The sequence below is a fragment of the Jatropha curcas genome, chromosome 3 (assembly GCF_041381405.1).
Source record: "Jatropha curcas cultivar XTBG-Jc1 chromosome 3, XTBG_Jcur_1.0, whole genome shotgun sequence".
Classification (NCBI taxonomy): Eukaryota; Viridiplantae; Streptophyta; class Magnoliopsida; order Malpighiales; family Euphorbiaceae; genus Jatropha; species Jatropha curcas.
In genome coordinates, this window is record NC_143153.1 from 7160903 (window position 1) to 7178956 (window position 18054).

The 18054-nt window shown below is 31.6% G+C and overlaps 1 protein-coding gene and 1 pseudogene across 3 annotated transcripts; one reads left to right on the forward strand and one right to left on the reverse strand.

Moving 5' to 3' along the window:
- The first annotated feature begins 1117 nt into the window (after positions 1-1117).
- Positions 1118-5070, forward strand: LOC105640838 (DNA-directed RNA polymerases II and IV subunit 5A). 2 transcript variants are annotated; one of them, XM_012225231.4, is made up of 5 exons: positions 1118-1362; positions 1612-1819; positions 3037-3216; positions 3929-4042; positions 4764-5070. In XM_012225231.4, the coding sequence occupies exons 2-5, from the start codon at positions 1619-1621 to the stop codon at positions 4887-4889; spliced, it is 621 nt and encodes a 206-aa protein (XP_012080621.1). In that variant the 5' UTR covers positions 1118-1362; positions 1612-1618; the 3' UTR covers positions 4890-5070. The 2 variants fall into 2 exon arrangements, with proteins under 2 accessions (XP_012080621.1, XP_012080620.1); XM_012225230.3 differs by having other exon boundaries at positions 1120-1362; positions 1604-1819.
- Positions 5071-5663: 593 nt separating this feature from the next.
- On the reverse strand, positions 5664-16149 carry LOC105640911 (polyprotein of EF-Ts, chloroplastic-like; annotated as a pseudogene). The gene is made up of 6 exons (XR_016319983.1): positions 16063-16149; positions 8605-8799; positions 7767-8325; positions 7158-7309; positions 6341-6608; positions 5664-5975 (listed from the first exon to the last, which is right to left on the reverse strand). The product of XR_016319983.1 is annotated as a polyprotein of EF-Ts, chloroplastic-like (transcript).
- Between the last annotated feature and the right edge of the window lie 1905 nt (positions 16150-18054).

Sequence of the window (18054 nt, forward strand, 5' to 3'; positions counted from 1 at the left end):
TAAAAAATTTATTAATTGTATAGAGTACTAATAATGTTATAATTAATTTTTTTTTAAGCTACTTATCAATGTCAACAGTGAACTTCTAATGAAATTATAATTATATTTTAATTTAAAATATGACTCGTGTTGAATATGAAATCTAGATATACTTTTAATAAATTAAAATATGACTCATATAAAATATTACTAATAAACTTATAAACATAATTATAATTGGATTTTAATTAAATGCCCTCTTATTTTTTTATTAGTATCATCATATATATTAGTCTATTGTATATAGATTAAGAATTACAACAACCATAATTAATTATAACCTGCTAAATATATTCTCTAATAAAAAAGTATTAAACTTAAAACTTTACCTAATATTATTGTCATTACAATTACTATAATATTGAAATATGATTATAGCCTTTTAATTAATAGCTATAATAATAATAATAATAATAATATTAATAATAATAGACAAAAATAACTGTTTTACCATCAAATCCACGTAGTTTTGATGCAATCTCCAGATCTTAGATTTTTTTGAAAATAGTTTCTAATTGTTTTGCTATTTTTTAAACTATTTTCTTATTTAATTAAAATTTAAAAATATAAAATATTAAATATTTTATCAATTGTAACATTTGCTCATATATAGACAGGTCTGAATGAAAAATATAATATTTTTTATATTTCGCTTAGAGCATCTCAAATATTAATGTGGATTGTGGTTATTGTGTCGTGTGAAATTAAAGGTGTGAATGGTGATGTGGTGTTAAATGTGTATTTATAGACAATAAATTTTAAAAAACTCTCTCCAATGTATTAGTTTGAATCTTCTTCCATTATTTTTTTTTTTCTCTTTTCCAGTCTTATAATTTAATATGCAACTAATCAGAAAAAAAGTAATAAATGTTAACATTGTCTAACATACCTTCTAGAAATAGAAGGTGTAATAGACAATATTTATTAATTTTTTTTACACATCAGTTTAACATCTTAAATAGACATTAACTTTGAAAAGTAATTTTCAAAAGAGTCTTTTTATTTTTGAAAATTCACCTTTGCACAGGAGATACTCTTAGCTTTTCCAAACAAACAAGTGAAGGTAGCTTTTCATTGCTATTTTCTATTCCTGTTTTCTTTCCTCCCATAAAATCCTGGTCCCAAACAAACCGTAGAATAGTCGCTTACCCTCACTTCCTCTGTTTCTCCTCTCTGAAGACTTTCTTCCCGTACAACACTCTCAACGCCACCAACAAATAAAACTTTGGGAGCTCTTGCCTCTCTTTCGGACTGTTTTTCTGATTCTCAACAAGCCGTACAGATTCGTAAAGGCCAAGACAGATTGCCATTTTTTTTTAATTGGTAAGGACCTTTTTATTTGTTTATTTTTTTGTTTTTCGTTCACTACACCAAATTGCAATTCCCTCCGGCTGAGGAAGAGAGCAGCTTCAGAGGATGTTGACAGCGATGGGCGATGGCACAAGCATGAAATTCAACCTTTTCTTAATGTTTATTATGATTATTATTCTTTTGTTAAAGACTATAATTCAATTCAGTTTGCTATTTAGGCTGCATAACCTAATTAACAGAATTGCTTTTGAAGCTTATCAGGGAAAAAATGACTCTATCAGAGGACGAAATTAAGAGGCTTTTCAGAATACGAAAGACAGTCATGCAAATGCTCAAGGATAGGGGTTATCTCGTAACAGACTATGAGATCAACATGACAAGGGAACAGTTCATCTCAAAATATGGTGAGAACATGAAAAGGGAAGACCTTGTTATCAACAAATCCAGGCGTAATGAGCCCAGTGATCAGGTATATATCAACTTAATTCGGGTTCAAGCCATGTATGCACTCGTGTGTTGTTGTGTAGTGTTAGTTCTAGTGCGGTGCTGATTTTATGAGAAAGTTAACTCTTTGGTGAAATTCAATATGAGTGATAGCTACTTTTCTTTTGGTTATAAGCTTCTTTATGATAATCATGAGAGGAATTACAATATGTGATTCTTACTTACAGGGTGCGCTGCAATATGATTTCATTAAATTTTATAGGTTGGAGGACTAAAATAGACGGTTGATTGTATACCGTATTTTATGAGTATGAAATTGGGTTTTTACATCTTTATGTTCTTAGATCTTTCTTTCTCCTTTTCATTTGGACCATTTTTCTCTCCTGATTATTTTGATTGCAAATTTCTGCTTTTGTTCAGATGCTTGATTGAACAAAGATTTTACACACTTAAATAGAAAATATAAAAAAGTGTAGGCACGTAGAATGTTATTATCCAAAAGAAATTGCATACATAGCTGAGGTTGACCTGGAAGGGTAATGAGTTTGTGTGTTTCTTTTAGTTGTCGGGAGCAATAGATGGTCACAGTGCTCCTGCCACTCATCCCTCGTCTGCTTGTAAGTGCTTCTGGTTCTGGAATTATGTAGCCATTCATGTGGAAAAGAAGCTAGCACTATTATGGATAAGAGTTAGTTGTATTGAAGAATTTTTAAGTTTTCATCAGTATAAACATGTGAAATAATTTACATGTTTAGGCCTTCTTGCATTTGTTCTCTGTGTGAGAGTTTCACAATTGCACTCTATTTTTGGGTTCTAATGCAACTAAATGGCCAAAATTGGGATATTGTGGAGGTTAGCCATGCATGAAAGATGGAAGCAGTGTTGATTTGGCTGCTTCTGGAGCTAACTGTATTGTTACTTTTCATTTAGAGCAAGGTTTTACTAGACAAGCATTAAGACATCATGTACGCTTTGTTAGTTTTTAACGAGGATTGCATGGTCATAATGTCACTCATTATTGTTTCCTATGATATGATTTTTTTTATTAGAAGAGGGAACAAGAAAGAAATATATATGGATCTATATATATGGCTTAGATCCACAAAATACTAACAGCAGCTTAATTTCTTTCTCATTTACTTCCAAACACGTGAGTTTCAATTTCAAGGAAAGCATGATAGATGCAACCATGCATTCTTTGCGTTCTTTTACTGATCATCTTTATGGTTTCTTTTATACCAGATTTATGTTTTCTTTCCTGAAGAGCAGAAAGTTGGTGTCAAGACGATGAAGACTTATACCAATCGCATGAAAAATGAGAATGTTTACAGAGCGGTCTTGGTGGTTCAGCAAAATTTGACCCCTTTTGCTCGAACATGTATATCTGAGATAGCTTCAAAATTCCAGCTGGAGGTCTTCCAGGTAAAATTAGTTGCTAACTAAAGCTGCAAGGCAAATTCATCTTGTTTCATCGAAGCAATAAAGGATAATGCTACAATGTGGTGTAATTGTTCTGAATTTAATTCCTTTATGGAAAATCAAGGCTTTTTGCACTTCTGTTGTCCTCAAATCATACAATTAGGAATAATGCTTGGATGGATAGGTTCACTGATGGTTATGGTTAGGACGTGCTAGAATGGCTGCATCTCCTGTGGCATTCTTGAAAATCTATATACCTGCTGTTCTTTCATCCAATGTCCATGGCCAAAGCTCTGAAATAATACCCAAAAAAAAATTATAATAATAATTCTACAAAGTTCTTTTTTATGGTATCATTCACGCACATTAGATGTGAGTATGATTTTGGTCTTGCGAATGATCTACTGTCCTGTCCATGTTATCCTTGGTGGAATCCATTAACTGAACTGTTGAGTTTTGAATGAAACATGGGTGGTTCACCAAATTGTCAAATTTGATATTGAAAATCAAAATGGACTTGCGCTGAAGGCCACTTGGGTTTCAAAATGCTATTTTGGTAAAATATACCATTATCCTTTCTCCTAGTTATTAGTGTTTCATTTATGAATTGCTTAACCTGAGACTGCCTTAACTATTTTCAACTTCACTTCCTTTACATGCCCTCTTACCTTAATAGAAGAAGGAACATTGATGCCTTTCGATTCCATTCATACAGGAAGCAGAGCTGCTGGTTAACATCAAAGAGCATGTTCTTGTCCCTGAGCATCAGGTGCTAACAAATGAAGAGAAGAAGACATTGTTAGAGAGATACACTGTGAAGGAAACACAGGCAAGGGAAATCTTAATATTTCATTTTTTATAATACTTAATTATATATCTAATTTCTTCTACATTCTTTTAATTTCATTTGATGGTTGTTTTTGGATTGGGGGATCATATGACTGATGACTTGCCACTACCTAATCACTGTTTGCATGCACGTTGAACATTTTTCTTTTTGCAACCATTAGTTTACAGCCATATGAACATTTAGTTGCTGGTTTGCATGTAACCTTATGAAGAAGGGTTTCACTGCATGCATGAAGTGAATGAACAATCAGAGATGGATAAAATTTCTTGAAATGCATAGGCTAGTATGGTGGGGTGTGTTTGCACATATTGGCTTGCTAGGGTCAACCATTCTGGTTGTTGCATGCTGCCGAAGGCTAGCTTTCAATAGCTTTACATTAAAGGCTTGTCAAAGGATGGTTGGTTATTTAGAGAACTGCTTATAACAGAGCTACCTTACCTTTCACAATGAGCATCAGTGTGAGATTGAGCATGCTTGGCTTACTGTGCGTGTCTACACGTGTTTTGTGTGTCTATAACAATTTAACAAATAGGTAACTCTAACTTCCTTTTTGGGATAATTGATACGCTGGGCAGTGGGGCTTTCCTGTAAATTATGCTAGCAAATATCACCTAATTGTGAGACTTGGTATATGAGCATTTATGAGGAATTTTCTATTGATAGTGCTGATAGTGTCTGATTATATGTTGTGATTGTGCAGCTGCCTCGAATTCAGGTGACTGACCCAATTGCTAGGTATTTTGGGTTGAAGCGTGGGCAAGTTGTGAAGATCATCAGGCCTAGTGAAACTGCAGGACGATATATTACTTACCGATTTGTTGTATAATTAATTTGTTTGATGAATAGAAGGAAACTAGATTGATTCAGTGTTTGTATTTTGAGCTTTATTCGTGATTCTGTCAAGATAGTTAAATCTTAGCTCAAAAGACTGGATTTTGTGACAATTATTAACGATGCTGCTCTGAGCATAATTATCAAATCTGAATTAATCTTGGTTCATTTTGATATTTTTCTCCCTTTTGTGTTATACTACTCTTCTTGCACTGAAGAAACAAGCGTCTGAAAACTCGTAGCGCCTCAGCCTCAGGAAAAGAAATTTGAAGTCGTTTTTCAGTTTCCGTAATTTCACAATAAGAGGAGGATCTCAATTTATGCAGTCATTAGTTAACTTATGTGGGGTAAAAGTAGCATAAGGAATATGCTTGTATTCGTGTTAAAATTACACTAAATGCGTTTATGATTTATCGATAACAATGGAAGAGAAAATTGTTTGGCCTTTCCCATTCTTTCTTCTTCGGGCCTTTCCATCCCATCCTCGGAGCCATGGAAGTCCACTGGAATGTGGCGGGGCGGGGCGGGGCACTTGAACATTATTATCCAGGCAGCACAAACAAGGAGCCCCGCCACCATGGGCAATCTTCTAAAGCATGCATTTTCTTTTGTCCCTGAGATTTGTTTGAAACCAACAGTCCTTCCTTTAAATCTACCGTTAGGGTTCCCTTAAAGCTAAGTGAGGCGTCCCAACTTTTACATCCCAACGTTTAATTACTTGATTTTTTCTTTACATGTTTGTGATTTGAGCCAACTTCTTTTTTCTGTCTCAAGTATCAGTATTTGTATTTTCAATACTCTCCCCAAGAGTAAATCAACGAACCTCCGGACTTTTATGCTCTCCCCAAGAGCACCAACAGTCTGCTTGACCAAGTCTTTCATCAAAACCAAAAGGCTATTATTATCCTTAATGAAAGGTTGCTCTAGAAGTGCAACCTCTCCAACAGGTCCTCTCTCTGCATCTCGAGCTCCTTTTCCTTGCTCAGAATGCTCTCTGGGGTGTCCTCAATGGATACAAACTGTATCTGTGGGCAAGCCACAACTTGCATTGCTAGGTCATCAACTAATTTCTTAAATTTTTTGCAAGAAAATAAACAGATGTAGTACATGAATTTAGATCACCAAAATAGTTAATTAATTGTAATTATTTGCAACCAAATGCTCAAATTAACACGAAATTAGAATTCTTTTATTCACGAGTGGCTTTCAATAGGACTGGCCAATATTAGAATTAAGGATGGAGAAGAGACCTAGCCTATCTATATATAATCCTTATAACTGCCTCACCAGCTCATTAGAAGTGCATAAGCCTGTTACACAAGTGATTACTTAAATACAAATTTAACTCCATACATATATTCTTAAATTATATTTCTTACAGTCTATTTTCTCACACAAACGAACCAACAATTGATAGCAACCTACATTAAAATTTCGAACATTTTTCACTTCTACCTATAAAGTCAGTTTCACAATTGACTTTAATTAGAATTTCAATGTGAGAATCGTGAATGTAGGAGCCAATTCTACCTTCAGCTGCAAGCCCACGAGATTTCTTATCAGTGTTTGAAAGACCTTTCTTGCTGAGATACTCCTGTACCTTCTCAAGGTCGCCTCCAATTTAGACACAGCTTTCTTGCATTCCATCATCCCAGCTCCTATTTCTTCTCTTAGTTGTTTAACAAGTGCAACAAAAACTTGAACTGTTGGTGGTCTGCAAAATAAAGCAGGGCATATATAAGAACATGTTTAAATCTGTGGAATGTCCTCTAAGAACAATATAAATATGGGAGAGAGACATGCTCTATAGCAAAATTTTTTTTTCCCTAGCAATGGCTATTAGATTTTTGCTATTCTTCAGTTGTGTTAGGGCGACCCAATCGATTCCACGATACCAAGTTGGTCATACTCAATGTTGATGAATTAAAAAAAAAAAAAAAAAAGAATTGGTAATCTATCTTATCTTCTATTCCTTCAGTTTTCTTTTCTACATCATTTTCTCCCATCTTCTTTCCACTAATTTCTTTTTCTTTTTCTTATCATCTACTCCTTTTTATCTTCTCTTATCCATTCTGCTATTTTTCTCCTCTTCCTTGTCCTTTTTGCACCACTCTCAGTCTCACTCGAATTTAGCATGAGATTTATGTCTTGCAGCCTGCAGAATTTCCTACCTTACTTCCAAAGAAATGATAACAGATAGAAAGTTCATATTATTGACTTACCACAGCATATTCATCAAAATCTATGTCTAGTGCTCACTTACTTCTTAGCAGCTTCATTGGCTTCACCTGAAGTACGCTGCTCTTTTGCTTGCGCTACAACCGATACTGCTGCAATTTGAGAAGCCACCTCAGCTGTAAAAACCTGAGTTTTGGGTAAATAATACCAACAGTGCAATTTTGTATTTAGTTTCACCTAATTTCAATTTGTCAATTTTTAATCACTTAATTTTAATTTTTGTTTCAACGGAAAATCACCTATTGAAATGCGATAATTGAAATAGTAATATGACGCTAAAAATTATATATTTCATAAAAGAAAATTCATGATCAAGAAGGAATATAAAAAGAGAAGAAAAAAATGTCGCAAAATACAAAGGTAGAATGATTTTTTTTTTTTTTTTTATAAAACTTGTTTCATATAAATGACATTATTTGTTCAATACATTAATAAATAACTCTTATATTAACATATAAGGAGAAAGTATTACTTTTTAAAATGAAATATTTTATTTTTAGAGCCATGTTAGTATTTTCAATAATCACATTTCGGTGAATAACCACCCGTTGAAACGAAAATCAAAGTTTAGTGATTAAAAAATTACAAATTAAAATTACTTAACCTTATTAAAGTTTACCCTCCTGAGTTTTTAGCCTATGAACCTCCTTCCTTTCATATTTTCTCCAATAGTTGCAATTATCTGTTTCACCCAATCCATCACCATAATCTTATCGTTCTTGATGTATGGTTGTTCCAGCAATCCCAACTCCTCAAGTCTCTTCATGATTCGACCATCTATTTTATAATCTTTAATCTAATCTGCTATGGTCTTGACAAGAGATCTTCCTTCCGCAACTCAATTTCTCTTTCCTTGTTTACAATCTCTTCAGGAACATCTTCGATAATGCTGCCACATGCATTTCTAAGTCATCCACTAGTTCCTTCAAAATGTCACCTCGAGAGGCAAAATCTGTTTCACAGATCATCTCTATCAGGATACCGATCCTGCCGTCATGAATGTAGGAACCAATTATTCCCTCAGTTGTGGCTCTACCGGGTTTTCTTTTCTGCGCTTGCTGATCCTTTCTTTCTAAGGAACTCCTGAGCTTTAACAATGTCCCCTCCAGTCTATCAGAGAACTTTCCTGAAATCCATCATTTCTGCTCTTGTTTCTTCTCGAAGCAGTTTTACTAGAGTTGGTGATATGGTTGTTGCAATCCATATAAAAACATAAGTGAATAATTAGTTAGTGGGATATGCAACTTAATATATACAATATCAAACACTAACAATATGTTTCTTTACTCGCAAACCATTTGTATCAGGCTTTAGCCCTGTCACTAAAATAGTAATCAGCATAATATTTTACCCCCAATATTTTCAGACAAAGCATAAGATATTGCATTGATAGTTAAATTTTCACACAAAAAGTGAAGTTTGATCCGAGTCCGTAAAAGCCAAAGGTTAACTAACATGGAGAAGGTAGAAACCTTTAGTTACACTCCCCTCAGGGGAAGCATTGTTGCTTTGTGCATTTGAAGTATCAAAAGGGCCATTTTTCTTCAGGGTGGGTTCCATTTTTCATTTTCAATTTGTATGGTAGAAGGAATTTCAGCCTCAACAACAGATGTTTGCTTTTCATCCTTGATGTTTTCAACTTGGTTTTCTAATGCATCTCCAATGTTCTAACTTTTTGAAGGTAAGATTTCAGCCTCACTTGTGCTTCTAGATTGCTCAGAATTTTCAGCACCCTTTTCTCCGTCTGTTCGTAAAATCAAATTCTGGAGAGAAAAGTATGATATAGAAATCATAGTACAAAGAAGAAAAAAACTACATGGGCAGCCACATTTCAGCTAAAAAGATCACAAAACTTTTAAGAGAAGGCCAAGTGAGCATATTTTTTATTCCGACTACTGAGGGGAAAAAAAAATGGAGGAGATGATACTGCATCTATTTTGTCATTTGTATAAAAACAAGTGAAGCATCATCTGCGCAGATTAGCAAAAATTTTTCTCTTCATTGACATTATTGTCCAGGACAAGACCCAAGACAACATTTGTCAAGTAAGAGGACTGTAGTTCAAAAATTCTTATCAAAAAATTGTAGCTTGAACATTTCTCCATCTTACATCATAAAAATATTTTTTTAAGACCAATTATTGGCTTTTGATGGAAATTACTTGCCTGGGTTGATAGCCACGCTTGTGAGCAAACCAATCACAGAAAGAATTCTTTAAAAAGTGTTCCGATTTTATCATTTTTTCCAATATATAGTTAGAAATAATCTCCTTTTAATAAAAAATCTTATTCTCATTGGTTTGGTCCATGAGTGAGGCCATGGATCCGGTATAAGTAAAATTTTTTCTCTTTTTATAAATTTTAAAAAATTTTGGCAGCCATATGGATCTTTGTTCAGCACTCAAAATTAAGAAAGACTTCATATCCAAAACTCAAATTTAAAACTTATAATTAGGAGAAATAAGATTCTCTATCATATCATTTAGCCTTTGCGATACCAATACTTTGTGTTAATGACCTTATTTAACCCTCAAAAAAAAAGTTAGTATAAAAAATTATTGTTTCCAAATTCTCATAACAATTGTCAGACCAATTCTAACGACGTAAATCGGATTAGCCGGCGAGGGGCAACATGTGGTTGTATATAACTGAATATAAATAGGCCGGGCCTGACGGTTGAATGAGGACAGAGGAAGCATAGAAAAGGATTAAAGGCAAAGAGAGTTAGTTAAGTATCCCTGACAAGTTCTCACGTGCCTTTGATGGTGCGTGGGGTTACATTTACATTCCAATTTCACAACTAGATTCCATAATAGAATACAAAGGGAAAGGTTTTCAACTACGTAATAATTTGTTCAACTAAGTTCAAATATTACTATTACACGCGCAATCCCACAATACACAGACCTAAACGCCCTTGGTGGGGTGTTGTAAGCACAGAAAAAAAATACACTCTGGACCACACCCACACTCTTACATTCCTCTGTTATTAAGTGCAGGAGATAGAGAAAGATCTCCTTTTTCATTGCTTCTGCACTGATTACAATATAGGGTGTAAATGAATTCACCTACTAAAACTCTACCTCCAAAATGTTTGAATTTAATAGCAATTTTTAAATTTAAGATGCAAAATATATAAGTTCTTAATGCTAATTGAATCAATTTGAATGTCAATCAAGTGTGGTACGGTTGTTCTTTTCATTCATATAAAGAGTGAATGGTACTAATTTAATGAGTCAAAAAGAAAACTACACTCTTATATAATTTCGGTCCACGATCCATCCGACCCGTAAAGGCTCGAATTTGAAATATTCTAATACTAGGAAGTTTGAATAATATATTGCATTTTGTTACAAGTATGAAAAGCTATCATTGGTGCAATTAATTTGTTCTACTAATTGATTGTGGAGTAGTGTGGACCAAATCAACAGCTAGCTACTATATATATACCCAATATTATTTCTTTCAATTTTCTCTGCACAAAGCGTGTTGCCTTTCTTAATTGCATGGTTGTTGTATGAAATAATGGGTCTTTACACTACTCTCATTAAAATTGGGTCTATAATTGAGTGGACTACCCATTACCCATTACCCATTACCCATTACCCATAACCCACTCCATCTAGCTCTATAGCTCTCACTGTTTATATAAGAAAAAAAAAAGAACTATTTTTTTTTTTTTGAAATAAAATAAAGAGTATACATTTAATTGTGTATATTCAAGAAATGTTTACTTTGCAATCATCTAATTCAAGTGGCGGATGTATATTGAGAAAAAGAAAATCAATTCATTCCTCTTCTTTAATTTTCTTTTTATATATATATAAATTCAGCTCTCTTAAAACTAAAATTAAATATTTAATATAATTGACCCGAAAAATTTATTTTTTAGATCCGCCCTTGCATCTAATTAACTTAGAAAATCAAAATTGAAATCAAACGCTTATGTGTATAAGATTATAACCATGCATTATATCAAAATGAGGAAAAAGACATATAACTAAGAACCACTCGACTTAATTACAGCTTAATCTCAAATTGGTTGGGATAAGATTTTGCCTTTAAGGTATTCCTTTTTCCTTCACAGAAATATATAGAAGGAAGAAAAATCAATTTATTATCTGAATATATAAATATATTTGATTCTTATTTTTTTATTTTGACATAAATTTTTTGAAATCACATTAACCTTCAACTTTTGTATTCTAATCACTACAAAAATTAAACAGAATAACTATATATGTATATTCTAGAGTTGCAGTATAAATATATCTTATACAATTACTTCTAATAATCTATGCTAGCTAGTATAATTAATTAACAAATTAATATAATACTGGCTATATATATAAACAACATAACAGGAACAAAAAATTAAAAGAAGAAGAAGAAAATCTTCATAACCTCCTCTTATTGTGCAAGGGATTTGATCCTGTAGGAACTTTTCGCTTCTGCGACTCCAATTCCTCAGCTCGGCCATGAAAACGAACGTTGTTAAAAGCGGTACGAAACGCTTGCCTTCGGCTTGTGGTGGCGGACGGTGCAGAAGGAAAAGGCCTTGCGGTGGCTTGACTTGTGTTAGCTAATGAGAAAAGTATAAGAGCAATAACAAAAATACAGAGGCGAAAGCGATTCATACTTTTTCTTGTTCTTTTCTTTTATTTTTTTCTGGCTTAGAGAATGTCTGTGAAAGAGATATTAGATAGAAAGGCAAGCTTTGCTGTATTATATATATATATATATATATATATATATATATATATATATATATATATATATATATGGAGAGTTGGAGATGGTCCATATTTCTAATTATATAAAATTCTGATCATGATGAAGTCACGATCGAACGGTGAGTATTCAAGTGGCGTATAATAATTTATGTGGGTAGAGTCAAACACATAATCCTGGAATGACGGTTAGGGAGAGAAGTCAACAAGGGGGTGGTGGTGGTGGTGGTGGCGGTGGTGGTGGTGGAGGAGGAGGAGGCCACGTATATATGTGAACTTGAAGGGTAAGAAAGTAAGGGTTTGCTGCGATTTTGATTTCCCTTTGAAGACCACAAACAATGCCCATTTCAATATTCTATTGGAAATCTAATAAAATAATAAAAAAATTTTGAACTTAACTTGTTGACAACATCCGTATTTAGTCTTTCGAGGGTTTTTTTTTTAATCCATTAGGATATGGTTAACGTCAATCGAAATTTGATTTTTTTTTTTTTCGAATTTTAAAGCCATCTTCTTGACTAAAAAAAAAAAAAAATCGCACTAAATTATAATTAAATTAATATAGAAAAATTTTTATTTTTAAACAATAATTTATAAAATTTTTAAATTATGATTATATTAATAATATAATCATAATTAATATTTAAAAATAGAGATGCTTATATATTAATTGAATCATAATTTAGGGACCAATTCAACTTTTTTCTATTATTGATTATTCTCTAAAAGTTATTTTTTAATACCAAGTCACAATATTTTATATAAAATACAAATTTTGTTTTGAATTTTGTGTTTATTTTCTTTAATAAATTTTCACTCTGATCTTCAGCGTAACTTATTATTGTCTCTTACTTCTTATAAATAATATGATTATAAACTTCAATACATGATATTAATATTCCATGAAAAAATATAGATGAATTAAGTAATTAAAATAATAAAAAAATGGAGAAGCATGCACGAAAGTTTAATTGTCAAAAGAAAAAAAAAAAAGAAAGAAAGCACACGCCTCAAGAAGCGCTATGTGCTGTGTAAATGTCAATAGTCAAATGCCGACGCACTCAATTAGCACTATAGAAAACAAGATATACTAGTGGTTAGAGGCGCGTAAAAAACAAAAAAAGCTATTAAACAAATAAAAAACATATAAAAAAGCAAAATAACGATTAATAAATAATAATAGTAATATGATAGTATGGACACGTATTGAAAATGTCGGCTAATACTAGATTGAAAATGTAATATAAAAACAACGTGTGATTATTTTAGGATTATAATTTTGGAACAACGGTTTACATGTCATGTATTTATTTTTTATTTATATAATATTAAAGTATGAATTTTATTTAGATTAAAATAAATATAAATGATTAATTTGTATTGCATTTTACAGTACAAACTATTTACAATACTATTTCTTATATACTTTATTTTCCAATCTTGCCTTCAACCTTTAATCAATATCTATATACAATTATAATAAAAATAATAATAAATTAATTTTTACAGCTAGGTAAAAGAAAAGAAATGGAGGATGATTTGAATTAATAATGGAAATCATTTTAGATACGGTGGCAGTATTATTTACCCAAATATCAAAGAGAGAAATATATGCACAAACATATGAATTTTTAAAACCCCAAAAAGTGACCTAAACAGAACTATATAGTTCTAATTTTTTTTTTTAGTTTTCTAAAAACTATTTTCTTTTAAATTAAACAAATTTAGGAATTAAGAGAAAAAATATCAAGAAAATTAAAAATGTATAATCATAAATAGACATCTATTTATTGCAAGGGGATATATATCTCTTATTAAATTAAAATAGTAATACTTACAAATTATTTAGTAACAAAAAGAAATTATTATTAAAAACAAAAATCTTTCAAAAATCATTTAACAAAAAAAGTTTCAATGTGTATAAATATATTAATAAAATATTATATATTTTTTTAAAATTAAAAATTTCAACTATTTACCATTCCAACTTTAATTATGTAAATTCTATTTAAAATTTTAATTTTTAAAAGATACATTCAACCAAATCTTACAAACATAAAGAAAAATATTAATAAAAATAATATACTTTTTTCTTTTTTTATCTCTCCTAATAAAATATTATATATATTCTATTTGAAATTTTATTATTAAAAAAATACATCCAATCAAATCATACAAACATAAAGAAAAAATTTTAATATATATATATCCTAAAAGAATTAAATATTTCATAAATAAAATATAAAAATATTTTCAAATGTCTCATTATCATATATATTTATTAAAAAAAATTTAGTAAAGATAAAACTTAAATTTTTAAATTCTTAATTATTTATACATATTTATTTAAAAAATAATTTTTTTTTAATTCATTAGAAAGCCTAATTGGCCACAATAACATTGCAACCTACACGACAAGGAATAACTCTCCACTCACTAAATTGGTGAAAACACTTGTGGGCAAGAGGATTCGAACTCGAGACCTCTCGCTCCTCACATAAGTGAGGTGTGACTAAGTTTATTTTAAGGCATTCTAAATTTTATTAAGGATACTGTCGGAAAATCTCATTATCTCCCCCCTCCCCACTATTTCCACTTTTATATATAGTATTAGTCTTTTATATGACGTGAGTTGCACGTTGACTATACTCGTTATATATTCATTATATATATATATATATATATATATATATATATATATATATATATATATATATACAAGTTCTGTTTAGATTAAAATAAATACAAATGGTTAATTTGTATTATATTTTGTAGTACAAATTACTTGCAATGCTACTTATTATGTACTAAACTCTATTTTTATATAATGGAGTGATTTTAGAATAAAATTCAATCCAATTCTTAGACCAATCCTTTAGTCCATAATTTATAATTGTAGATTTTTAAAACCTTAATAGGTGCTCAAAAAGAAATCAAGTCATCATTCAATCTTCAACCCCCTGCTCTCAACCCTAAATGAATATCTATATGCAACTAGAATGAATAATAATAATAAATTATTTCTACTGCAAGATCAAAGAAAAGAAATGAGAAAATGATTTAAATTGATAATGTAAATCACTTTGACTACAGTGACAATATTATTTACCCAATGTATCAGAGAAATGAATATATACACATAGATACAGATTCTTGAAATGATCAAAATAGAAATATATAGTTTTAATTTTTTTTTTCAATTTTCTAAATACTATTTTCTTTTAAGTCAAACAGATTTAGGATATAAGAGAAAAAATATCAAGAAAATTAAAAATATTTAACCATCAATAGGCCATCTATTTATTGCAAAAGAGATATAAATCTCTTACTAAATTAAAATAATAATAATTACAAATTATTCAGTAATGAAAAAGAAAATAAAAAATTATTATTAAGAATAAAACTATTTCAAAACTCACCTAATAAAGAAAACGTTTCAATGTATACAATTATTGTAAAATGAAAATTGTTTACCGTCCTATATTTAATTATGTAAATTCTATTTGAAAATTTACTTTGTAAAAAGTATATCTAATCAAATATGACAAACATAAAGAACCAAAATATTAATAAAAATAATATATTTATTTCTTTTTTTATCTCTCTCCTAAATAAAATATTATATTATATATATTCTAGTTGAAAATTTATGTTTTAAAAACATATCCAATCATATCATACAAACATAAAGAAAACAGAATATTAATAAAAAAGTATATATTTTTTATCTATATCTTAAAAGAATTAAATATTAATAAATGAAATATAAAAAATTTCCAAATGTCTGTGAAATAACCCGAATTTTTATTTTCAAAGATTTTTTTCATTTAAATTTAATAAATCGACAGCCTGGAAATTTATATTAATATTTTAGTGCGAATACTGTGAGGAATCGAACCGAAAACCAATTGAAAAAGCCGAAAACCAGTTGGAAATCGAAGATTTGGGCTGATTCGAACCCGAATCGAACCGAACCAGCCCAAACCATCTAGAAACATCTCCTCCCCTTTTATCTTCAACGCTAATCTCCCTCACTAAGTCAGTCTTGCGCCTCCTGACCACCCACACAGCACCACCGACACTACCACCGCCGTCTCCTCCTCCTCTCTTCTTCTTCTTCTTCTTCTTCTTTCTTTCTTTCTTTTCTTTTCTTTCTTTCCCTTTCTTCTTCTCTGTGACTGCATCTGCGTCGCGCCCCAACAGCTCCAGCAGAAATGCGAGCCACCATCACGAGCTCAGCCACGTCGCGCCACCTCGCCGCTGCTCCACGCTGCAGTAGCTCCGCCATCGCTGGCGCCTCTCTCCGTTCAAGCCAAGCAGGGACAGAAGGTTGCTCCTCCGATTTGTCCAGGTGAGCGTCGATCCAGCAAGTCTCCGACCACCAGGAGCATATCTGTCGCGCCTGTAGTTGCGCCGCCAGCTGCTCCGCCACCAGGTCGCGCCACCACTGCAAGTCAGCCCCTCCTGCGTTGATCTCAGGTGGTCCAATCGCTTCCAGCACGTGTAGTTTCAATCCGGTACGCGTAAAATCCCAATCCTGCAAGAAAATTATATTTTGGGGTATAAATCAATTTTAATAATTTTAGTTAATTAATTTAATTTAATGAATTGTGGTTAATTGAATGTAGTAATTTTAGTTAGTTTAATTTTAGTCATTGGGAGTAGTTAAATTAATTTGAATTAATGTTGATTTATTGATTAATTAAAATATTTGACTAATTAAATTTAATTCTAGTACTACATAAATTTGTTAGGAAAGTTTGATAATAATAAATCTAATAGAATTTAAGTGTGGATTAAGGTAGTTTAGATATAATGTTATTGTAAATTATAATTTTGATTGTGCGGTGATGTTGAAATTGAAGGAGGATGGGAAATTTGATTTGTTTAATTGCCCGATGGATGGGCTGTGTGTATTGATTGAATGATACTTAGTGTTGTTGGGATATTTAAACAGGTTGATAGTCCCATTTTTAGGGGAGGTGCTGCCGAAATTTCGGTAGAACTTTAGACTGATTTTAATTGATAACATAACAAATAAGTTTAATTAGATAATTTTTACAATTCGATACATAATAAATAAAGTGCTTTAACTACCATATCATTATCATAGTCTATTATGATTATTATTATTATTATTTTATCGTTGTTGTTATTGTTAAGATTATTTGTTTAATTATTTAATTGCATTTGAGAATGGATGTTTGATTGTGCATTGCATTACAATGTTCAGCTGATCCATATGTCTGCATCTAATTGAAATGCTTGATTAATTGTACTGTGTATATACTGTGCTCTGTTTGTGTGGAGTTGGGATGAAGTGGGTCACCATGGGTTTGTGAGGACGGTCGATAAATAAGGATCCTGATGAACTGATGAAAGTGGACCGTCGGCCGGGTAAATGGGAGATCGGCGCCCCCGTGTGCACCTGATGAACTGATGAAATGATGTTGATGATATGGAAAAGAAAAGAGAGAATGTAAAAATAAAATATTGAGAGGACTGGTCAAGTGAGGATTAGACCGGTCGGCCAGATATGGGGGATTGGCTCCCCGGGTGCACATGTTTGAGAGGATGGGCTGTTTGAGAGGACGGCTCGTCGGGGATTTAGGTGACGCCACTGACTAATTTCCACGTGATGTGATTATTTGAAGGTGATATTGTTTGTGAGTGCTGGTGACATGCCATTTTGTGTGACTGGCTGCGTGAGCATATACTAGTCGGAGGACTAGATTGATATACATATACATATATATATATATATATATATATTTATACATCTGTGTGAATGTGTGTGTTGTGCAATAATAATTACTCCTTAGAAAGCTCACATATCTTGTTTAATTTTTCAGGAAGAAAGTTTCTCTTTAATTCGACTAAGCTATGTTCCTTCGTCACAGAGTTAGAAAGAAAAAATTTTCCTAGACCAATAAATATTTTGCTATGTATCTAGATGTATAAGAATCTATGTATGGCTATTAGTTAGTGACTCCGCAATTGTAGAAACTATATACAATTAGTCGTGTATGATAAACAATATAATTATATGGGCTGAATGTTTAATATAATTTTGACCTGGTAAAGTTTTAGTATTTCAGGCTTACTACGGGCTTCGGGGGCCTTAAGCTTACCTGGGCCCTAGTGCCGGTCCGGCCCACGGAAACGGGTCGTGACAGTCTGGTTATAATATATA